This window comes from Hylobates moloch, unplaced genomic scaffold, assembly GCF_009828535.3.
Source record: "Hylobates moloch isolate HMO894 unplaced genomic scaffold, HMol_V3 SCAFFOLD_13, whole genome shotgun sequence".
Taxonomy (NCBI): Eukaryota; Metazoa; Chordata; class Mammalia; order Primates; family Hylobatidae; genus Hylobates; species Hylobates moloch.
The window spans coordinates 95681789-95706528 of record NW_026652288.1 but is presented as its reverse complement, the minus strand read 5'-3'; the positions used below and the strand labels follow the sequence as shown (position 1 = coordinate 95706528).

The 24740-nt window shown below is 44.0% G+C and overlaps 1 protein-coding gene across 3 annotated transcripts in view; it reads left to right on the top strand.

Annotated features, from left to right (window-relative positions):
* Positions 1–24740, top strand: part of DGKG (diacylglycerol kinase gamma) — a 214559-nt gene that overhangs the window by 118215 nt on the left and 71604 nt on the right. For all 3 annotated transcript variants that reach the window (XM_032171841.2, XM_032171842.2, XM_032171843.2), the window contains one exon: positions 6876–6940. In XM_032171841.2, the coding sequence (XP_032027732.1) occupies positions 6876–6940 (65 nt within the window). The remainder of the gene's footprint in view (positions 1–6875; positions 6941–24740) is intronic.

The window sequence follows — 24740 nt, the reverse complement described above, 5'->3', positions numbered from 1 at the left end:
GGATTTGCCTTCATTTTCTGACTCCTAATCCAGTGCTCTTTTTCTGTTACTAAAGCAGAAGAGGGAAGCATTGCTGGGCCCATGATCAGGTTCTGAGAGGGTGGAGGTGGTGGACTGGGAGCAAGTTTAGGGGTTCCTATTCTGCAATCTGATTCATCCCACTGGATCCCCGGCCTCGGCTGAGGGGAATCTTTCCCTGGACCTCTTCCAGGTGCCCCCTCCAGTGACCCATGCAGATGCCCTCCCTCCTCTTAGTGCTCAAAGGCCCCTCTCCTTTTTGGACCGGCTGCTCAGGCTCCGCTTCCCCCAGCAGGAACATGTGCAGCCTTCAGCTCCTGCAAATTAGACATGACTGACAGGTCCGGGGTTCTGGAGCGTGGGCTTCCCATCATTACAGTTAAAAAAAACTCATATGTCTTTTTCCTATAGTAACCAGAGCATAACTTGCTAACATTTATTGAGTACCTACTGCACACCAGACATAGCTTCCCTGCCAGTGGATGCAGGCATTATCCATTTGTGTTTTTTAAGAAGGAACCATAGCTTAGAGAGGTACGGAAACAAGTTCAGGCTGGTGAGTGGCAGAGCTTGGAATCATAATAGTTGAACTCTAGAGCCAACTGAGCTGTGGACCACTGAGCTTTGTGCCTCTTTGAAGCCCCCTCCAACTTCATGTTGCCAAATGTAACACAGTTTGAGAGAGGGGAATCTCAAAATTTAGTTGTGGTGGCTCGCCACCACCTCTTATCAGAAATGTAAATTCCACCCCCACAACAGATGCTGATTCCTATTCCAACTCAGTAGGTCTGGGCGAGGTCCGGGAACTGGCATTTTTAACAAGCCCCTGAGATCATTCTGATGCAGATGGTCCTGACCAAGTTCTCAGGGAGTGAAGACAACCTACTAGAGCAGAGAAGAATGGTCAAAGGAAGCGGCTCTTTGCTGGCATGGAAGCCAGAACTGAAATAAATGGAGAGGGAAGCAAGGAAGGAGGGGAGAACTGGCCCTCTAAGCAACGGGCTGGAAGCCAGAGCTGAGGAGCAAGACTGGCAGAGCTGCCTGGGAGCTTCTAGACAGCAGGTTACAGCGCAGCTGCCTGCAGAAGCTTCAGCCCCACCTCTTCCCTTTCTAACACACCCGGCTCTGGCTGACAGAAACATGGTTCCCCACACCTCCCTGTCTCAACACAGTACCCTGTATAATATGGTCCTCCTTAGTATCTGCTGACCAAATGGATGAACACATGAAGAGGAATGGACAGCCTTCCCTCAACTAAATAGCCAGGCCCTAAACCCAAGAGCCAAGACTATTCAGTAATCATGGTTTTAATTTATTCTAGCAAAAAAGTAGGAAAAAAAGGAAGAAGGAAGGAAGGAAGGAAGGGAGGGAGGGAGGAAGGGAGGAAGGAAGGGAGGGAGGGAGGAAGGGAAGAAGGGAGGGAGGGAGGGAGGAAAGGAAGGAAGGAAGGAAGGAAGGAAGGAAGGAAGGAAGGAAGGAAGGAAGGAAAGAAGGAAGAAAGGAAAGAAGGAAGGCCCGCTGGCTGGCTAATTAATTGTCCCTGAGGAAACACATATAAACAGATTCTCCATCACTCTCAGTGGTCAAGATAATTTACCAACCTTGGGCTGACTTATAATAATCCAATCTATTCATCTTTCCAATTATGAACAACTTCACAATATCTTTCTCGTGATTTTTTTCATACACCTTTATCTTATCCATGTTTAATATTATATTGCAGAAGAATGAGAAACCAGGGCTGTTCTCATCTCATTGGTGTGCCCTTGGCTTTCTCTCAATAAAGTGTTTGCAGGGTTTGTATGCTCGCTCTTTAAAAGTTGAAAAGAGAAATTCTTGAGAAAACAAGTAACCAACACGCAACCCTAACAGAGTCCAGGGCTGACATTTGCAGAAGGTCTGGCTCCCTATTTGACTTCCCAAACTTTGTAAGAGAAGTAGGTATGTAAACCAAGGAAGTTTTACTTCCTTATGATCAAATAGAGGCGGACTCCGCTGGCAAAGAGAGCCCTGCCAAGGTCTTTGCCTGTTTTGAAGGACCTAGAATATCTTATGATATCAAACGTCTGTTGCTTTGTATTTATAAAGATGATGACAATGACCTCTGAGGCAGTGCCCTTGGGTGCTATGGGTAGAATTTTCTCTGATGAGTTTACTGAGACCCCTTGATGCCAACAGAACCCATTTAATAGCTGAGGGAATAAATAAGGCAGGGTCTCCTGGCCTCTCCAGGGAGTGACTGTGCCCTCATTGCTATGACAGCCCCATCCACACATCAGTTTCTCACCAGTGAGAAGCGAAGAAAGATCATTGGCCTTATCAGTCCTTCTAACTGATAATATCTACTGGCAGGAGATTTTAAACACAGTCATTCAGGATGCCACTTCCTCTGACTTCGCTGGCCTGCTCCTCCCTGTTCTTTATTTTTAGATTAGCAGAAAATGTCAGGATGGCCAGGTATCAGTGACAGGAAGTTTGGGACTACAAAATAATTCCCAAGGTATGTGTAACTCTGAACTCCTCACAAGCTCTGCTTTCATGAGCCTTAACAGGACGAGTGAACAGCTAATCCCTTGATTCAGTGAAATCTATTTCTGATGCTAGGGGAGCCCAGGGGCCAAGGAGAGGCCACAGTGGTCGCACTGACCCAGGCACCGTTTTCCACCTTGCAGATCGTTCCTAGATATCACCAGACAAGCTTCCCACCATGATAAGCGTCCTACACATAGGGAATTGCTCAACAAGACATAATTTTTCCTGCAGATTCTTGGATTCTGCTGGCACCAAGTTATTTGTCACCTGTGGGAGCCATGAAGATACTAATACAGTGGGACTCCCCAGAGGGACATGGACAAGAGTCTACACCCTTTTCCGTTCCCCAATCTCCCATAATTTTCAGAACAACCCAAATTTCAAATAATCTGTCTTATGGTCTCCTTTCTATCTTTTTATCTCCATAAATTGCCAAAGTGACTTAGACCTGCATTATCCAATGTAATAGCCATCAGCCACATGTGGTATGATGTGCTTGAAATGGGGCTTGTCTTAATTAAAATGTCAAGTGAGGTGTAAGTATAAAATATACGATACATTTCAAAAATGTGATATAAAAAAATTTAATGTCTCAATAATTGTTCTATTAATTCCATGTGATGATAATATTCAAGGCTTATTGGGTAAATGAAAATATATTATTAAAATTAATTTCAGGCCGGCCGTGGTGGCTCACACCTGTAATCCCAGCACTTTGGGAGGCTGAGGTGGGTGGATCACCTGAGGTCAGCAGTTTGAGACCAGCCTGGCCAACATGATGAAACCCCGTCTCTACTAAAAGTACACAAATTAGCCGGGCGTGGTGGCAGGTACCAGTAATCCCAGCTACTCGGGAGGCTGAGGCAGGAGAATCACTTGAACCCAGGAGGCAGAGCTTGCGGTGAGCTGAGATCATGCCACTGCACTCCAGCCTGGGCAACGGAGTGAGACTCCATCTCAAAAAAATAAAAAAATTTAAAAATTTTTTTAAAATTAACTTCATCTTTTTTTTTTTTTTTACTTTTTTATGTGCCTACTAGATTAAGTTACATTTACATGTGTAGCTTACTCTATATTTCTATTGGATAGCACTGGCCTAGACATTCCAATATCTCAGAGTCCAAATGACTGATGCATGTACTTGGAAGGGGCCCAAATTTCTTTGTCCACCCATGTGCTTGGAGTTGTAGTTCAGGAAAGAGGCCCTATGTCCATACCTTCCACCATCTCCTCTTCACCCCACACCTGAAAGAAAAGACTTCAGAGAGTAAGGCTATGAGAAATACTATCATCACGTCCATGGATTTGTAATTCCCATCTCCTGTCTTCGGAACAGAAGTCTCGCTTTGCCTTAATTACCATCAAGAAAGAGTTTATGCCTTAATAACCAAGAAAGGGTTTGAACCATCGTAGCCCTGGTTTCCCAAATTTAAATGAAGTCACTACAGATTGTAAATATGCTCAGGTCATTGCCTGACATAGAAGCTCCAGAGAGTGAAAGTGAATCTCGACTCTCTTTTTAATCCCCAGGTAGAGAAACGTGGTCAGAGTCTTTACCCTCATTGCCTTTTTAAGACTTAGAAAAGGAGGTGCTCTACTCTCTCTTGCTACTTTGTGTATTTGCCAAGGTATTACATTGTCAAATTAGGCACCACGTGCTTCACTAATAATGTTTTAAAGGCTGGTCTTTGTAAAAAGCATCTTTGCAAAACCTAGTTATGGAAAAACCAAGGACAACCAGAACTGCATGGAAGGAGGGGGCCTGTACACGTATCCCAGAGAATAAAAAAGCTGGGAGTCAGTCAGCAGTATTGGGGGTAGGGGATAGTGAAGTACAAATTGTGCCAGGCAACATGTGATTGCTTTTTTCTCCCCCCCACTTTTTTCTTCCTGACAGAAGAAAATTAGTGCTTCAAAGGAACAGAAGTAGATGGAATATTTTCTTGAATTTTAGAGAAGCATTTGACAAATGTCATATGAATCTTATTGAGGGTGTTCACTGAAATTTGCTCAGAGAGTGGGAGGTGGGCATAGTCTGGGAGCATGAAGTGCTGCTGCCCAGGGAAGTGGTGCAGGCTGGACAGGCCTCAGGGACAGAGGCCTCCTTGGGGTCCACACATCTCACCCATGCACCCATGGGGGTGCCTCTCCAAGACCTTAAACCCTTAATATATCTTAAACTAAAAACTAAATTGGCCAGGCACAGTGGCTCATGCCTGTAATCTCAGCCCTTTGGGAGGCCAAGGTGGACAGATCACCTGAGGCCAGGAGTTTGAGACCAGCCTGGCCAACATGGTGAAACTGTCTCTACTAAAAACACAAAAAATTAGCCAGATGTGGTGGCGGACACCTGTAATCCCAGCTACTCATGAGGCTGAAGCGGAAGAATCTCTGGAACCTGGGAGGTGAGGTTTGCAGTGAGCCAAGATTGTGCCACTGCACTCCAGCTTGGGCAACAGAGTGAAACTCTATCTCAAAAAAAAAAAAAATAATCAATAGCTAAAGTTTAAATTTTAAACTCTCAAAACATCATTTTAGCAAAGAATGTTTGCCAATCACAAAATAAGCCCATCTTCTCCTCTTGCCCTGCCACCTTTCAGATGTGGGCTGTTGGACTCCTGTGCCAGGTGCACCTCACCACACAGAGTTCATGCTCAAAAAGCTTCTTCATAGAACTATACCTCTTGATGCTTAAAAACACACACAGAGGCCAGGTGCAGTGGCTCACATTTGTAGTCCCAGTACTTTAGGAGGCCAAGGCGGGCAGATCACCTGAGGTTCAAGACCAGCCTGGCCAACATGGCGAAGCTCTGTCTCTACTAAAAATACAAAAATTAGCCGGATGTGATGGTGGACACCTGCAATCCCAGCTACTCAGGAGGCCGAGCCAGAAGAATTGCCTGAACCTGAGAGGCAGAGATTGCAGTGAGACGAGATCATGCCACTGCACTCCAGCCTGGGAGACAAGAGCAAAACTCCATCTCAAAAAAAAAATTTTCTGTAAAAACCACACCAAAATTTTCATATAAGAAATAGAATTAATATGTATTTGATGAAAATTCACTGCATGGAATTTCAGGTGTCTTGTAGCTATATATTCCAGTAAATGGATTTCTATATTTTTCATTGCAAAACAAAGCTAGTCAGCTCCCTGGTTTCTGTGTCACCCCCCATCTCCGGCTCAATTAGCCTGTTTATTTCTGAAGCCCAGCACCTGCACCCAAAGTACCAGCATGGGGCCTGAGCAGTGAAGGGGCACTACACATTCTTCTGCTGGAAAATGAGACCATTGTCGTGGGTGGAAGACCGAGTTTGAGGAGGAAAGACGAGTTCCGTTTCAGGTTTGAGGCTTAGGGTTGGCTCTAGAGATTGATACTTTGGAGCTATCATCATTCAGATGCTGGTAACAGCCACGAGAACTCACGAGATGGCCACGCTGTGGAGTAGGGGCCGCAGGTAGAACCCAGGGTTAGGGAGTTGTGGTCAGGGGATGGAGAGCCCAGGAGCACAGAGCATGACAGCCATCCTAACTGTGCGTGCTGGAGTACAGGGCGCCACTAGTGTGGCAAAGGGATGTGCTAATAGGAAGGCAGTGTCCACATGATGTAGTAATGACTCTTATTGGCCTTGGAGAGAGTCCTTCGAGTGAAGTGATCAAGAAGCAGAAGCCAGAGTTTAATTTTGTTTTATTATCTACTAAGCATGTTATCCAATGCCACTAATTATTTCTATTGGTGTGGACGGTTAAGACTTAATATCTAATAGCATCTACCAATGTCAGGTTTCTGGTTTTGACAATATCCTATAGTTATATAAAATGTTATCACTGAGGGAAGCTGAGTGAAAGGGACCTAGGAACTCTATGCTATTTTTGTAACTTATTGTGAGTCAAAATATTCCAAAATAAAAACTATTTTAAAAAGAACTAATATGGAAAGTCATTTCCACAGACTCGTGCTCAGCCCCAAACACAGGCTTCTGATCTCTAACTGCTCACAGACTCTCAGTCTCCCCAAAGGGCAAAGGCTTTCCCCTTCACTCACCCCTGAACTATCTGTTCTCGGCGGGCCCGGGCTAGAGTGAAACAGCAAGGACTCCAGAGTCAACTGGCATACGCTGTAAGAGTATTGGTGGTGCTAGCTCATCCCCTTGGAGGCGGTGTTGAGCCTCTGTTGGCTCCACGGATGTGACCTGGAACCCCACCATGCGATAGATAGAGTCCCAGGGCTGGCATGACTCAGCTAGGGCATGCGTGCGTCCCTTCCCTCCACACTGCACTGTCATGACCACTCACCAACGATCTGCTTTGTCTCTTTCACTTTCAGGACGCTTCCATTGCACACAGATTCCATGTGATGAGAGAGAAACATCCTGAAAAATTCAACAGCAGGTAAGCTGCAGGCCCGGCTGCACTGCCACCCACCCAGTGTGGCCCTGGCGGAACAGAGGCCTTTCACCTGCTCTCTGGAAATGTTCCCAGCCAGGGCCGCCAGGGACTTGGCCTTCCTGCCACATTGCCGGAAGGAGGGTTTCCATTTCCAAGAAAAAAAAAAAAAATGTCAGAAACTTGGCGCAGGCTAACTGCCTGTCCTCTCCCAAAGGATCTGTGCAGAGGGCGGGGCTGGGGGGCAGGAGGTGGGTATGAAGGGCCTGCTTTTGCGGGGGAGGAGGTGGGAGGGCGTCTGCCCTTGTCTAACTGGAACCCCCGTCCTGAGTCTCTGCTGCTTCCTAGTACAGCGCCTCCAACCCCAGCCCCTCATGATTCTTTTGGGGAAGAGCAGGGAGGCCGGAAGAGACCCTAGCTTCTGTTGGTCTCAAATGGGAGGAGGTGGCAGCTCCGAGGCTTGGACCAGGAGGACCAGAAGGGCATCTCCTTTGCCTCCCCCGACAGCAGAGGGCAGCAGCAGAGAGGTACCTGCAAAGGCTGGAGACCCAGAACCCACTAAGTCCCAGCCTCAGCCTGGGCACTCTGTGAAGTCACCAAGTTAGGTTCAAAAATGAAAGGAAAGAGGAAACCAGGTCATTTGCAAGCGAAAGCAAGCCCTTCTTCCTTGTAGGAGGAAATTCGCCAGAACTGAGTTGTGACTGACATACAGCTACCCCTTTCTCCCTCCTTCCTTCTTTGTCTGTTTCTTCTCATTAGTTAATTTTCATTCTTTCTTTCTTTTTCTTTGTTGTACTATTTTCAAGATGACCACTATTTCAGACACTGCTCCCACCTCAACCCTAGGTAGGTGGGGAGGAGGATGGATGATTTGGACTTTGTCTTTGAACCTGAAGGTGTTGACTTTTATTTAGCCCACAGAATTGTCTTTTTATTTATTTATTTATTTATTTTTGAGATGGAATCTCACTCTGTCACCCAGGCCAGGGTGCAGTGGCATGATCTTCTCTCACTGCAACCTCCTCCTCCCAGGTTCAAGCGATTCTCCTGCCTCAGCCTCCTGAGTAGCTGGGACTACAGGCGTGCGCCATCATGCCTGGCTAACTTTTGTATTTTTAGTAGAGATGGGGTTTCACTATGTTGGCCAGGCTGGTCTCAAACTCCTCACCTCAAGTGACCCGTCCTCCTCAGCCTCCCAAAGTGCTGGGATTACAAGCAAGAATTGTCTTTAAAAGAGAGGTTCGAGTGTTCACTGAAGACATTCATTTAAAGCCCAGTACTCATCATTTTCAGCACTTGTCATTTTCATTCCTACTCTTTGTCCTGACCCCACAGCCTGAGAGGTCAACCAAGAAGAAGGAGGTCTTTTTAGAGGTCAGAAACTGAACACTATAGCTTCAGAAAGAGCGATCTGTGGGATCTGATAGCAGCTGAACGAACCTTTTAGGAAGTGCATCCTGCCACAGCATCTTCTCGCTCTCACACACACAGACTATACGCACTGCACACTAGGAACACATGTACTTCCAGCCCCTGATAGTAGAGTCACAGACTTACAGTTCAGGTGATCTCCTCTAACAGCCTTTTGCACTCCCAGATACACACAAACCACTTTTTTAAAAAGTCTCCTCTCAACCCGTTCCTCAGACTTTTAAGGCCCTCTTTTCACACAAGTATCTGTTTTTTTGTTGTTTTTTTTTCCATGGAGTCTCGCTCTGTTGCTCAGCCTGGAGTGCAGTGGCGTGATCTCAGCTCACTGCAACCTCCACCTCCTGGGTTCAAGCGATTCTTCCGTCTCAGCCTCCCAAGTAGCTGGGATTACAGGCACCCACTACCACACCCGGCTGATTTTTATATTTTTAGTAGAGACAATGTTTCACCATGTTGGCCAGGCTGGTCTCGAACTCCTGACCTCAAGTGATCCACCCACCTCAGGCTCCCAAAGTGCTGGGATTACAGACTTGAGCCACTGCGCCCAGCCTCACACAAGTATCCTTATACGTACTCATGCACATGTGCCATATGCTTGTGAAAGCCATGGGGCTCTGTTCATTCATTCATCCATTCATTCAACAGATATTTTGAAAACTTAATGCACACCAGACACTGTTCTACAGGCATTTTGGACAGACCCACGTAGGGGACTCACAGCCCGGTGCTGGAAACAGGCTGGAAAGCAGATGTGCAGAATGGTTTGTGTTAAGTGATGTGACTGGAGATGACCTATGGGAGCAAAAACCAAGGACATGAAATGTGGCATGGAGGGTTTTTCCAATGACAGAGATGCCTGACCCAAGACACGGAAAAAGAGGAGGGCAACACAGGGAGAAGGAAGCAAATGTACAAAAAGATACGAAGGAGTGAGAGGGTACAGTATACTTATGGAAGAGCAAGATGTTCAGTGTGATAAGTTGTATGGTCTCGGCAGAGGAAAGAAACCAAACCTCTGTAATTCCCAGAAAGCAAGGAAGCAGAGGGAGGGAGAAATTTCTCCATATGCCAAAAATCAATAGGCAGGCCAACATATGACATAAATAGAGCAATCATCCATCACCCACATGATTAAGTACAATTAGAAAGACACATCCATCGGAAAAAAAAAAAAAAAAAGATTGTAGTGTGCGTTTTAATGCAAAGTATGAACAACTTCACTGTGATCTGTAGAACTGTTTTCCCTTCTCCCTTCCGAGATCCCATAAACAATACTACTCTTTGAGGGTAGGCTCTCACCTCACTCTTCACCTGACATTCAAGGTAGCATGGATGACATGGTGACAGGCACACGGATTTGCACATAAACCTGCGTGCTCGCCTAACAAAGACAGAAGGGCTGAGGTAGCACCTATTTCACAAGGTCACCAAACGCTTCCTATGAAGAACTTTGCATACATACTGCTTCTACCCTGCCTATTCGCCCATGTCTAAAATACCCAGGAGTGCCCAATTTGTCCACTGAGAGGCAGGCAAGCAGCCATTTTCTTCAGGCTTCCTTATTTAGCATTGGAGATGGTTTTAAATAGGCAGGTGGTTGTTGCCATGGTTACCCCATTACACCAGCGGCTAAACTTAGGAAGGGCCGCAAGGGATAGGAAGAAAGCTTGATACCCAGGATTTGGAAATGTAAACGGTATTATCAAACAAGGCTTATTTTACTCAGCTGAACTTAGGTTCTCCAAAGAGTAGTTACTGCTTGACTGGAAGCCTTTAGCATTACTGCCCAGGTTTGGACTCTCAGGGATAATCTTGAGGTTAAATCTTGGGAGTTGTCATTGCTGTGTTTTGTTCTGTTTTATTTTGTTTTCAGCAAGGGAGAGTGACTAGTCAGGGCTAGGACACTTACCAGGAAACCGGAATCATTCACATTGCTGATTCCGTTTTCTTGGCTGTTCTAACAAGAATTCTTAACCTGGGATCCAAAGACTTCAGGGGTTTTGAGTACACCTTGAAATTGTACTAAGGTATTGAATGTATTTTTCTGCAGAGAATGTCCATAACTATCAGAAGATTCTTAAAGGAAACTGTACTCCCAAAATGTTTAAAAGTCACAGGTCTGAGGCCTCTTTGAATCCTAAGAGGCAACAAATTATGATTCAAATGTTGGGGTTTCAGGAAATTCTTCCTCCATGGCCTCTCTCGATGGATTGTTGCCAGGGAAGATAGTTGGTTCCAGAAAACCAAGTTATGTTCCCTGATGGAATAGTTACATTAATGGAGCAAGAACCAGAACCGAGGAGGCAGGAATATGAGCCATGTGTGATGGGCAAAAAAGAAAAGGCCTTTAAGGGCAGAGATGGGGTTATTTTTGACCCTGTCTACCTCCTAGTTATCGATAAGCTAATTATTAATTGCTAATTGAGGAATGTTAGGGAGATTATCATCTCACTGTTGGCATAAAAAGCAAAAGAGAAATTCAATTCAGCTGAGATTCTAAAGTGTTTGAAAGTGATCTGGAATAAAGAGCACATAAGACATGGCCCCTGCCTTCAAGGAAATCATCGTCTAGCAAAAGAAAAGGAAAAATAGTGCTCGAATATTTTTTACAGAATTATTTTAACATACAAGGTGGTTGCGTTTCATAGGTGCTATAGTATACAGGAAGTTGTATAATGTATAAGAGCTTATTAATGGTCAGATCCCAAACATCATTTGCAAATGCATTGTTTTCTTTGTGGGGGGTGTTTTTGGTCATTTTATTTTATTTTATTTTTTTTTAGAAAGAGTCATTCTGTTGCCCAGGCTGGAGTGCAGTGGTGTGATCTCGGCTCACTGCAACCTTTGCCTCTCAGGTTCAGGTGATTTTCCTACCACAGCCTCCTGAGTAGGTGGGGTTAAAGGCGCGCACCACCACGCCTGGCTAACTTTTATTTGTATTTTTAGTAGAGATGGGGTTTCACCATGTCAGCAAGCCTGGTCTTGAACTCCTGACCTCAAGTGATTTGCCTGCCTTGACCTCCCAAAGTGCTGGGATTACAGGCATGAGCCACCACTCCTGGCCAAATTGGTTGTTTTAGGTGTAGCAATAGTGTTAAAGGGGAAACTAACTAAGAACTGTTATCATTTTTTTAGCTCCTCCTAGCAATATTGTTAAAGGGAAACCTGACTAAGAACTGTTAACATTTTTTTAGCTCCTCCTAGATGCCAAGTGGTGAATTAGGGTCTTTAAATACATTAAATTATTTAAATCACAAAACAACCTTACAAGGTAAATATTAGCATTCCCATTTACAGATAAAGGAACTGACGCTAGAAGAAACCAAGTCAACTAACAAAAGTCATGTATTTTTTAGGCATTGGGGCTCATTTAATTTCTGACCTAACTCTTCACTCCAGAGTTTAAGCTCTGTTTGCTGCAACTGCTGTCTCCCATGGATTTCACTGAGCAAGCACTGATGTATACCAGACACTCTGATAAGTACTTTATACATCATCCCACTCATTGCTCACAATAACATGCAAGGATAAGTGCTACTGTCCCCATTTTAGAAATGAAGGAACTGAGGCTAAGGAGGATGAAGCTATCATTGGCATCATCTGCCTTTATGGATTGTCTCTGTGGGAAAATGCCTGCTGAGTTCCAAAGGGGAAGAAAACAGGTACACCATCCAGTCATATCCTGTATGGTGTGAGTATTCTCCGTTTCCATGTCCACAGCAAGGAGCAGGACTGGCTATATGATCTGTGTGGCCCAGTGCAAAATTAAAAATGTGAGGCCCCTTCCTCAAAAATGGGACAGCAAAGCATTGAACTAAGCACTGAGCCCTCTTAAGTGTGGGGCCCTGGGATCTACATCTCACACCTATAAGGTGGCCCTGGCAAGGAGAGAGGAATTAATAAAAAGAAGACACATTTGCCAGTAGTCACAGAGTAGGGTGTTTGCAATAAAGTCAAAAGAATGGAGGAAAGAGAGTTTCAACTTAGGGAGAAGGAAAGGGACTCTCAGTCCCACAAACAGGCAGCAGTCAGTACTAGCAGAGGAGCCAAGAATCCCATCAAAGTCTTCCAGATAGCCAAAAACCAGCCCACCATGAAGTTTCCAGAGTAAGTCTCCATGAAGGGTTTTGCATATGAAATCTATATATAAAAGCCACCTAATTCTAATGTCACTGTCAGTGAGTGTCTAGAAAGAGAAGTCTAACTGTGGAATGTTTTCATTGTTGGTTAGAAACTCAGAGTACTTGAGGAATGTGTTATTCTAAACCTGTTGAGTGTATCCACTTGACTATGTCTCTTAGCAGTTGAGGCTGAAGCAAGTTATTTCCTGTTAGGCCCTTCAAAGGGACCGAAGCAGTGCTTCATTCCTACTAGAAGCTGACCACCTTTCTCAAAAGCCCTTGACTAATTAACAGGTTCTGAAATATTAGCTTTCTTGGAGCAGGTCCCATGGAGTCACTGATGAGGGGCTCCCCAGAAGCCCTAACGTAGCTTGAGTTTTTAAGAGGTTGGAAATATACCTTATAAATAACTAAGCACTTAGTAACTATTTATAGAAGAAGGCAGCAGGGTATAGAGTAAGTTGGCATCAAAACTTGGCTTTGCCACTTATTAGCTATGTGACCTTGGGCAAGTTAATCTTCTTAATCCTTTGCTGCCTCTTTTGAAAATCTTGCAATGTTGCTATAAGTATTTAGTGACATAATACCTAAGTTCATAGTACACAGTAGGTTCGCAATAAACATTTGTTGTTGAATATCATTGAATAACAAGCATTGCCTTAAATTGACGATAAAGTATTGACAATAAAAGGGTTGTTTTTAATGGAGTGGCAAATGGGATTCAGTTATCATAGAATCAATGCTCCATTGACATGGCCTTTAACCTGAAAAGTTGGAGGAGACCCTAGCAGTGATGCATTGAATCTGCCCAAATCCTTCTCCTGGGGGTGGGAATATGGCACCACTTCAGTTGGTTTGGATTCTACAGGACAGAAGCTCTAGAGGAAATCCCCTTCACTGGCTCCATGGAAGTCGGAGAGGCAGAGGTTGGGGATCTGAACACTAGAGATTCGAAGTCCAGTGCCAAGTCCAGGCTAGCAGGATCAAGGGAGGGGGTCACAGACCCCAGGTGAAATGGTATCAGGAGGAGCAGGGCAGAAGTGAGTAAAGGAGAGTGGCAGGACAGATTCCATGTGCTCCCTGGGTGCTTCTGGCTTACTAGCAGGGGTCATGGACTGCTTGGCAGGTAGGCAAGTGGCCCTGTGGTCAGATGCTGGGGATGTGACTACCCCTCCCTCACGGATACTTCTTTCCCCTCACCCACCACGTACCTCTCCCCAACCCTGACCTCAGATAAAGACAGAGATGTTCTGTGAGGAACAAAATAGAAACCGACAAAGCTCAAGTCACACAGTTCTGAAAATGAAAGGAAGGGCTTCCTCTCTTGAATACCTGCGGTATGCTCTGCCGTCACAAGCATAAAATATATCACAATTTACATAAGATTTTCTTCTTATATCTAAAAATGAAACCCTTCTAAGTTATTCTTTCCTGGCGTCCTGTGAGGTAGCCCACTATTACAACCCAGATGTGTGACTTTCTCAAGGCATAAAGGTTCAACAGCAGCAAATATAGCAAAGTTAAAAATCCTTGCCATCAAAGTCTTCATTCTGTGCCCTGAATTGGGCTTCGCCTCTCTTCATCTAATATTTGGCACCTCAAAAGAGACCTGCTGTAGGTAGCCAGAGGTCCAGACTGTCTACACCTGCTTCCCTCAATATAGGAAACTATTTTTCTTAAATATCTGGGATTCAGAAAAGCCCCAAATGAAATTAATTGCGGCATTTTCTATGTTTTTTCTTATTCCTGTAGGTATTTATAAAGAAATGCAAACCTTATGTTTTGTGCTCAAGAACCTTTGATTTTCAAGTCAATTCTGACAGAGCAACTGACTTAATTACTTGAATGTTTATATACTAAGCCACAAAAATGTTTTGTCCCCCACCCTCCCCACCTCTCTTTGGGAGAGATGCAGAGAGTAAAATGAATGAAATATGGGTTCATGTTTTTTTCATCAGGTGCTCATCATTACACAACTGCAGAAGTCCAGGGTTTTTTGTTGTTGTTGTTGTTGTTGTTGGATTGTTTATAGTTAACTCTTGATTATTCACAGAAACAAGGGAGCAACCACATGGATCATCTAAAGTGGTGGATGATCAAAGATTTTGGGAGTCTGTTATTAATATTTGTATGCAGTTCTCTCTGCCCTAACATTCACAGTATTTTAAATAAATGATGAAATCACATTGACTCTTAACAATCCTTTCATTTTCCTCCTGGGTCCCTAGTCCGCATGGGAACAGACAGCACAACCTCTCAGACTGTTACACAGCAGTAGCCTGTGGCGTCTCAAGCCTCCCTACAAGGTTACCCACTGGCCAGAACCGTTTCTTTCTGTAGCTTAATGGGCTTTTTCTTCTAGCCCCTGCCAGGCTAGAACAGGAAAGGTCTTATTCATGTCAACAAAGAGTAGAATCAGTTTGTGATCATATCAGAAAGAACTTGAAAGCACGCTGTGTTTTCAAGACTATAGGCCAGATAATCCCAAAGTTATCGGTATTTACTGACTGATTTCTAGAAATATTTCCATCAAAGAGCTCAAGATGTAATATGTAATCAGTTCACAAGAGTTGAGGTTAGCATGATAACCTTATGGAAGAAAATCAAAGCACACAAATTCAAAGTAAGGTAGGAACTGGCTGGATCCTAACGTGAGTGTTGACAGTCTGGATGCTTTCCAGAAGGGAGAGGTTGAGAAGGTGCTGGAACTTTAGATGTCTTCAAACAAAAGTCTGAATCTGGAATTGTTTCACCCAAAGAAGAGAAGCCTTAGAGAGAAGTGATCATTGGCCTCAAATATTTAAAAGGCTTTTCATATAAAGCAGGAATTGTGTTATTTTGCACAATAAATCAATGAAAAAGGTGACTGGAATGTAAGACTGGGTTAAGCCCCAAATAGGACATCAATTCTACCGGTCAGAGCCATCCTCAAGTGCAGTGAGCTATTGGAGAAGGTGATGAGTTTTCCTATTTTATGTTCAAGCCCATGCTGGCAATGATTTTGGAAGCAAGTGCCCAATAGGAAAGGTCCATTATCAGACAACCTGGATTCAAATCCTGGAGTTCTCATTAACCACTATGTGTGACCTTGACCAAGTTACTCTCCCTAAACCTCAGTCTGCTCACCTGTAAAATTGGGGTATAATATTATATGAATTTCCTGTTGTTGCTGTCATGAACTGCCACAAACTTAGTGGCTTAAAACAACGCTACTGGCCGGGCATGGTGGCTCACGCCTGTAATCCCAGCACTTTGGGAGGCCGAGGCGGGCAGATCATGAGGTCAGGAGATCAAGACCATCCTGGCTAACGTGGTGAAACCCCGTCTCTACTAAAAATACAAAAACAAAATTAGCCGGGCATGGTGGTGGGCGCCCATAGTCCCAGCTACTTGGGAGGCTGAGGCAGGAGAATGGTGTGAACCCAGGAGGCGGAGCTTGCAGTGAGCCGAGATCGCACCACTGTACTCCACCCTGGGTGACAGAGCGAGACTCCGTCTCAAAAAAACAACAACAACAACAACAAAAAGAGCACTACTGTATTACAGTTCTGGAGGTTGGAAGTCTGAAATAGGTGTCACCGGGCTAAAATCAAGATACCATCAGGGCTACATTCCTTTCTGGAGAGTCTAGGGGAAAAGCTGTTTCCTTGCCTTTTCCAGGCATCACCACTCTTTGGCTCCTGGCCCCCTCCCACTGTTGAAGCCAGCAGTGGCCAGTCGAGTCCTTCTCATATGACATCCCTCTGACATTCTTTCTCCTGCCTCCCTCTTCTACTAATGAGAACTCTGATTGCACTGAACCCACCTAGAAAATTCAGGATCCTCTCCCCATCTCAAGGTCAATTGACTGGCAACTTAAACTCTATCTGCAACCTTAATTCCCCCTTTGCCCCTTTGCCACATAACCTAACATACTCACAGGCTCTGGGGATCAGAATGTGGACATCTTCAGGGCATTTTTCCGCCTACTAACCTCATAGGCTTATTTCGAGGATCTATTGGAACAACGCATTTAAAGTGTCTATTACAGAGTCGGGCACATCAGTGGTAGCTATTATGATTGTTATTAATATTCTTATTACAAAGACAGATCCTACATCAGATAATAATCATGTTAGATGATTCAGAAGCCCTTAAAACTCTGAATTTTGGTGATTCTCTAATATAGGCAGATAAATATCTATTTAATATTAAATAGGGTGTGAGTCATCAATGTAGAAATATATGGAATTATTTTTCTCGTCATTTATCTTGTTTAAAAGCTTTCCAATAAAATATCAATACATTTATCATGTAATTTAATAATACAGCACACAGTGTTATTATATAGCACATTGCAATATCATTATAAATAATCTGGAAAGTTCAGAAAAGTTAAAATAAGGGAAAAAAACAATCACTCATAGTCCCATCATGGAGAAACACAATATTGCCATTTTGGTGCATTACAGCAGTTAACTTGATATATATACCTTAAACTATTTGTGATAATGTGTTTTTATAAGCTATACACACCATTTTTAAACTAATTTTTCTTTATATAAGTCATTCAGGCTCGTTGTAAAAAAAAATCATATTTTGCATCCCCTCTTCCAAGAAATAAACACTCAGTGCTATAACATATTTTCTTTCAGCATTTTAATTGCACTATTTTATTGACTTGAGATCATGCTGTAGACACTAGTTTAAAACATTATTAACATAGTAGCATTTATAGGTTATGAAGGGAAGATGATAGAAAGGAGCTGAATGGAGTGAGTTCACCTGCTGTAGGAGTTTTATTGGCCTTTTCCAATTAAAAAGTCCCAATGCTTCTGTTCAGTCATTGAGTGTTTTAAAGATACCATTACCCAAGTCCCTTCACAATTGAAATAACTATTTCGTATGTTATGCAGCTCTACTATTGCGCAGGGTAAATGAAAAATATTTTGTCCTTTCAACACGATTCTGGGTCCTGTCCATAGTTTTGCTGTATCTCAAAAGAACCAGTTTGTGTTTTATTTGACCACCAGAGATAGCAAGAGTTGCCATCTGAACTATGCAGTAGTACCATTTTTGTTTTTATTTTTGTTTTTTTGAGACGGAGTCTCACTCTGTCACCCAGGCTGGAGTCAGTGGCGCAATCTCGGCTCACTGACATGGCTGCCTTCAGGGTTCAAGCAATTCTTCTGCCTCAGCCTCCTGAGTAGCTGGGATTACAGGTGCGCACCACCATGCCCAGCTAATTTTTTTGTATTTTTAGTAGAGAGCGGGTTTCACCATGTTGGCCAGGCTGGTCTCAAACTCCTGACCTCAGTTGATTCAACCACCTAGGCTTCCCAAAATGCTGGGATTACAGGTGTGAGCCACCACACCTGGCCTAGTATAGTTTTTAAAGCGTGAATAACCATGAGTCCATTTATTAAAGTGTTTAGAAATGTGGTTTTCCCAATGTAATCAGTCCTGCTCCAACCCATACCAACAATAGTAGCCATCATTTATTGAGAGCTTTCAAGAATCTCATGTACATTATTTTTAACTGGCACAACTCACCAAGTGTAAGTATTATTGATCCATCTTACAGATGAGAAAAGTGAGGCTCATAGAGATGATGCAACTTGCTCAAGACCACACTAGTTACTAGAGAAGCTACGATTCACACCTAGGCCTGTCCACTCCACATCTCCTCTTAGCCTGCTACAATTCCCTGCCTCTCCATGTGCCCAGTTCTGTGCCCCATGACCAAAGATGCACCCAAAAAAAGGCTAGAAAAGAGCCACAGGTATGATTAAAGGACCCATGAGAAAACCACAAGTCATCCAAAATCACTTTTCCTGCAGAGAAACAGAGAATGTACTGGGAGTGGGCCTCAAGTGTGTGAAGGATTCACAACAGGAAATAGTGACTGCACCTCCTTCCTCTTCATCTCGGTTCAGGAAAGAATGAGAGAGGGGAAAAATGTGCTCTAAAAGTAAAGAATTGTCTTTTGGATGGGAGCAAGAATCTTCTGGCCTGGAGACATATTAAAGACTGAAATGAGCTATTGAGAGTAGTTTTGGAATCTCTTGCAAAGGCTTCCAAAAACAGAGAGTTGCGTTCATCTGGGATGATAAACACACCACCTTCTCTGAGCCCAGCGGTGTACTCGTCGCACCCACCAGGTCCCCACCCAGATGGGAGCTTTCTGTCTCCACTCCACAACTGACCAGGCTGCACAGTTTAATTGTGCAATTTTATTTACTTGTGAGACCGCTTGCCTCCTGTGCTCCTCGCTTCCCAATTGGTCTCCAAGATGTCCCATCCTCAGGATTTCTTCAGCCACCCTCTGGCCCATCTCGATGCCCTTCCCACTCAGGCCCACCCTGCCTGGTGTTGCCCGTTTGTCTCCCTGGGACACGTTTGTGGTCCTGTTGCTGCTGCACAAGCCCCTACTTCCACCACCCCCGTCCCACGTTACAGCCCATGCTTGCATTTAGCGCCCTTTATAACATTCTCCTCTTCAAACACCAGCCTCACCTTCCTGTTTGCTTGCTCTGTTACTCTCACCTTCCCCACACAGCTGCTCTCATGCCCTCAATCCCTCAACCTAGATGACATCTCCTCTTGTGACCTAGTCGTCACTTATTTCAAAATGCAGCACAGAATATTCTGAACCAGCCCACTTGATCAATCCATTTGGTACTCCACTTTCTCTTAGACTCCATCTCCAATGTTTTGTTGTTGTTTGTTTGTTTGTTTGTTTGTTTGTTTTTGAGACGGAGTCTTGCTCTGTTGCCCAAGCTGGAGTGTAGTGGCGTGATCTTGGCTCACTGCAGCCTCCACCTCCTGGGTTCAAGCAATGCTCCTGCGTCAGCCTCCCAAATAGCTGGGACTACAGGCACCCACCACCACACCTGGCTAATTTTTTTATTTTTAGTAGAGACGGGATTTTACCATGTTGGCCAGGATGGTCTTGATCTCCTGACCTCGTGATCCACCCACCTCGGCCTCCCAAAGTGCTGGGATTACAGGCGTGAGCCACTGTGCCCAGCCCATCTCCAATGTTTTTGACACATTCTGCCCCACTTTGCTGCGCGCTCTTTGTCTTCTGTAATTCATTGTTTGGGATGCTAAACTACTGTTATGTCTCCAAGTTGTTCATAAGCTTTCTCACTCGGAGAGGAGTGAGACTGTCTTTGGGATCCACTGAACTAAATCCAGAAGGGTGATGCTGAGCATGTTTCTTCATTCAGCCAAAACGCGTTGAGCATCTATTTGTATTAGCATCATGCTAGGTCTGAGAGGAACGATGGAGCACCACAGCCCCTGCTTTTCAGGAGTTCGTGGGTGTAGCTGGGAAGATGAGCACATACAGAAGTTAATACCAACTGTATCAGTGTCCTGGGCTGCCATAACAAAGCACCACAACCGGGTGGTTTAGAACAGCAGGAATGTATTCGCTCGTAGCTCTAAAAGCTGCATGTCTGGCCTGGCGTGGTGGCTCACGCCTGTAATCCCAGCACTTTGGGAGGCAGAGGCAGGCGGATCACTTGAGATCAGGTGTTCAAGACCAGCCTGGCCAACATGGTGAAACCCCGTCTCTACTAAAAATACAAAAATTAGCCGGGCATGTTGGCGGGCGGGCACCTGTAATCCCAGCTACTCGGGAAGCTGAGGCATGAGAATCACTTGAACCCGGGGGGCGAAGGTTGCAGTGAGCCAAGATTGGGCCACTGCACTTCAGCCTGGGTGACAGAATGAGACTCCGTCTAAAAAAAAAAAAAAAGCTACAAGTCTGAAAGATGTTAGCAGGGTTGATTCCTTCCCCAGGCTCTGAGAGAGAATGATTTTCTGTGCCTCTCTCCTTGCTTCTAGAGGTTGCCGGCAGTCTGACACCCTTAGCTTGTAGCTGTATCAATCGTGCCAATCTTTGCCTCCATCATCACACGGCCTTCTCCCTCTGTCTCTGTGTCTCTCTTCAAATTTCCTTCTTCTTACAAGGACGTCAGTCATTGGATTGGACCCACCCTAATCCGGTATAACCTCATTTTAACTTGATTACATCTGCAAAGACCCTATTTCCAAATAAGGTCACATTCACAGGTACAGAGAGTGAGGACTTCAGCATATCATTTTTGGGGGGACACAATTCAGCCCACAGCATCAGTCTTCCCCCAAACCTTCACACAAGAAGGAAATACAATGTAATATGGTAGCTTTGTTTTCACGAAGGGACGTGAACAATGAGGGTGTTGTGAGAGAGTAGGATGAAACTTCCGCGGGAAGGTAACATTTGCGTGAGAGCTGGAGAGAGAAATGGAAATTCGCCAAGGAGAGAAGCAACCGGGGACATGCTAGGAGGAGGGAAGCAGTGTGGGAGAAGGGCTGAAGTGTGAGAGGACACTGGACATAAGCGGAGAGGCTGGAGGTTCCCGGGTGGAGTGAAAAGGTGGGGGGAGCAGTTGCAGCAGATCTCACTGGTCTGCACCAGAGTTTGCATCTTATCCTAGGAGTGGGTGAGTGGACAGTGAGGGTACCCATCAGGAAGTGCTTTTTGAACAGATTAATGAAGGAATGGCTTACCTTTCAAAGTATTTCTGGAGCAAAAACTTCAGGGCTCCTAGAAACATTGGGACTTTAAAATACTGAATCTTTCTGAAGTATTAGAGTAGTACAGACAGTTAGTCAGGAAGACCCAGAAAAGAGGCAATCCCCAGGGGGAGACAGAAGGAAGAGGGGCATCAGGAGAGAGATGAAGGAGCCAGTTCTGCTGCCCTGGAGGAGTCAGTGTACATCAGGGCTGGAAAAACTATGGAAACCAACAACAGAGCTTTCTTATAAACCCTGAGCTTTAAAGCATGCTATTTAGTTGTGAAGTAGAAATCCATATTGAAAAAAAGAATCCGCACGTCATTCTCTCTTCCTCACCACCACAATTTCAGATGCCTTCAGGGAGAGGGCAACTTAGGTGGCTTTTAAACTTAGTTTAACATGTCTCTTTGTTTGTTTTTAGCTCCAGAAAAAATAATGTTAGAGTTTACTGGCCTTCTATTGTACTTTACTAATTAAAACTTCAGAAAATTGTTGCCCTTTTGCATAAGGGTATTTTTGGAAAATTATTGCCCTTTTGCATAAGGGTATTTTGGTGATACAACAGAGTCCGTATCTGTATTTAGAGCTGATGCGATTAGCGTATTCAGTCCTCCATATTTTCTTTAAACTTTTCATAATTGCATGCATTTTATTATGAAGAAATTGAAAAACAAGGCAAAAAGGTAATAGATTTCTCAAAAAAGATTCAAGTGACTAATTTTAACTCCCCATTTAAATCAACATTTACTAAAAAAAAGTTGTAATGCACTTATTATTGGGCCAAAGGAAATTTCAAAAGCAAGCTTTCACTGTACTTGTCAGGAAACGCAGTAACTCTCTTCTGTGAAATAAGTAAATTATGTCACAGAAACCCTGAACAAATGGCTTTACCACTCTGTTATGCCAGGTCGTGTCACCCTCATGTGAAATACAGACGCAAATTCCTGAGTTTCATTGCATTCAACATCAAAAGAACTGAGTTTCAGCCCTTACTCTGCCTCTTACTTACTGTGTGCCATTGGGAAAATTACTCACTTCTCTGATTCCTAATGTTCTGATGTGTAAAATGGAAATTACAACCGCCCGACAAGGTGCCTGTGAGAATTAGAGTAGATAAATCAATGGATTTGAAGTTTATCAGGTATTGGTATGACGCTATTGGTTACTACAGGGATTTTTAAGGAGAACATGCAGCAGTATGTGAGAATCCACTGTAGAATCTCTAATTTAAATGCATGCTGTCGTGATTCCTGTCTGTAATAGTAACTTATAGACTCCTAGCTTTGGGTAGGACTTTAGATTTCAACCCCCTTCTCAGTGTAAGCATCCCCTCTATAAACGCTCCTCCGAAGAGGGGGTCATCAAATCTCTACTTTGAAGACTGTAGATCTCTATTATGAAGATTGTAGGAGTGTTTAAATTTGAAGGGGTTAGGAGGTGCTTACCACTTCACATTTTACTAAGAAGGCATTTTCCCAATCTTCTAATGCTCTTCAATGAAAGAGGGGCTCTTCTCACTTCAAGAATGTACTTATACCCTCAAATTACTAACACAGCAGGGACTTACGTAATTGCTGAATATTCATGTTTATTGAACCTACACTTAGATTGAAATTCTTCACTGTCTAATAACAAGATGTTTTCTATTCTGTTAAATGGAGTGTCCCTTTAATCCTGAAAGTGGGCCTTTTGGAGAGCATTCCAAACTGCCAATCAAGCCAAGTACTCTACCTTGCCTTTGAACTCAATAAGCTGAAAGTGGGTCCGTAATCTCCAGTTTTGGGTTACCATAGAGTAAGAGGGAGTGAGAAAGTCCTGGGTAAATGAAAACCACAAACTGTTGATCTCAGTGAAACTTTTATCGGAGCTCTCAACACAGAGTGTTGTAATTAGTCAGGTTCCCCCTTTCCTCTTCTGTACCACCTTGCCCCTGAACTTGGGTGGGGAGAGGGGGAGTGGCTGCTCATAATCACGGTTTCTGTGGGTATATGCAGGGTTGGGATGCAGATAATGCCACAGGATGCCCTCTGATTTGAGCTGATGTTCTGGTTCATGCTTTGTACTTATTTCCCCCTCTGGCCCCGCCTCCACAACTGGTAAAAATTGCACTAAAGAAAAATGAAATGGTTAACAGCCGATGGGTTAGAAAAGAAGAAATTTGAAGGATTGGATAATCTACTTACTAAAGAATTTGTCCCTTAATAATCAAGACTTGGTGGTATAATCTTAAAATTCACAATAATCATGGTTTGTACAAAATGGTGAGTTCAGGGAAAAGGTAAATGTGAGCTTAGGCTACTTTTCTAATAGTTAGAGTCAAGTTCATTTCTCAGTGTTCCATGATTGTGGAATAGTTGATCTATCTACCAGGTTGTGCCCTAACTTCCAAACACAGAGCAACTGCAATATTATTTCCCAGAAGAGGTAGATTTGGATGATATTTTATTTCTGTGCATGTGATCTCTGCAAATGCCAATATGATTCATCTCTCACCCTGCTGCAGCTGGTCAGCCCTTGAAATCAGACATGTATTAGGACTCATGACCAAAGACACCAGCAGCTCAGACAGCAAGGATCTGAGGAAGAAAGTAGCGGAGACACTTTTGAAGCATCTTCCAGGGAAATTCCCAGGGGAAAACTACAGACGTCTATATGAGGGGTCACAAATCCAAACGCGTGCAGAGGCAGGCAGTTCATGTAAATGAGAGAAGTGGGTAGATGTGAGGCTCTAGGGAGTGGTGAGACCTCTAGCCTGAGTGCTGTGTAAAGGGAGAAGCCAGTTCTCAGTGGCCGTCGATTGTTGCCAGGTTGGAAAGCAATCCTGTATTAACAGATCTGATTTCTCAAGAGAAGCTGGGCTTCAGGTGTGTATGTAAAATTTTCCAATTTTAAACACCACTGTGCAAGCCAAATAAACACACTGCCAGGTCCCATAAGAGCCTTGGCCCTCCAGCTTGTCATGTTGATGCCCAGGAAATACAACCTTAGGGTTGTGATGGGGGCCAATTCTTTATTTTTCTTGCTTGACCTTGGTCACAAATTATTGGTGCTATAAATGTGAACTGATCTCCTGCCAAAGGAGAGAAGGAATGGGCTTGAGGAGAATTTTAAAGCATTATTCCTAGACGTCATTAAAAAAAAATGATTCAGGGCCAGGCGCAATGGCTCATGCCTGTAATCCCTGCACTTTGGGAAGCTGAGAGGGGAGAAATTGTTTCAGCCCAGGATTTTGGAGCTGCAGGGAACTATTAATATAATCGTACCACTTGCACTCCGGCCTGGGCAATGAAGTGAGACCCTGTCTCAAAAAAAAAAATAAGTAAATAAAATACATTTTAAAAAAAGAAAGAAATGATTCAGAAAGAAAAGGGACTCAGGAGGACAAAGAGAACATAAAGAAAAGTCACTCTGATTAATAAATAGATATGGAAATAAAGAGGAAATGCCCAATTCCTGTATGGAGAAAAAATTAAAAGTATAGTCTCTGCACAAGGAGAATAAATTTGGACCTTCTGGAGAAGGGAGACAGAGCAGCTAACAGACTTATCATGAGGTTCAACTCCTCATGAACCTGCAGAGGTAGCTACCCAGATTGTCTTCTTCCAGCACGTATTAATGTAGCATTGGTTAAAATGCCTTCCACAGGATGTTAAAAGGAAACTCACAAGATTTGGCGGGGGGGCGGTGTCAATCATTGAATACGC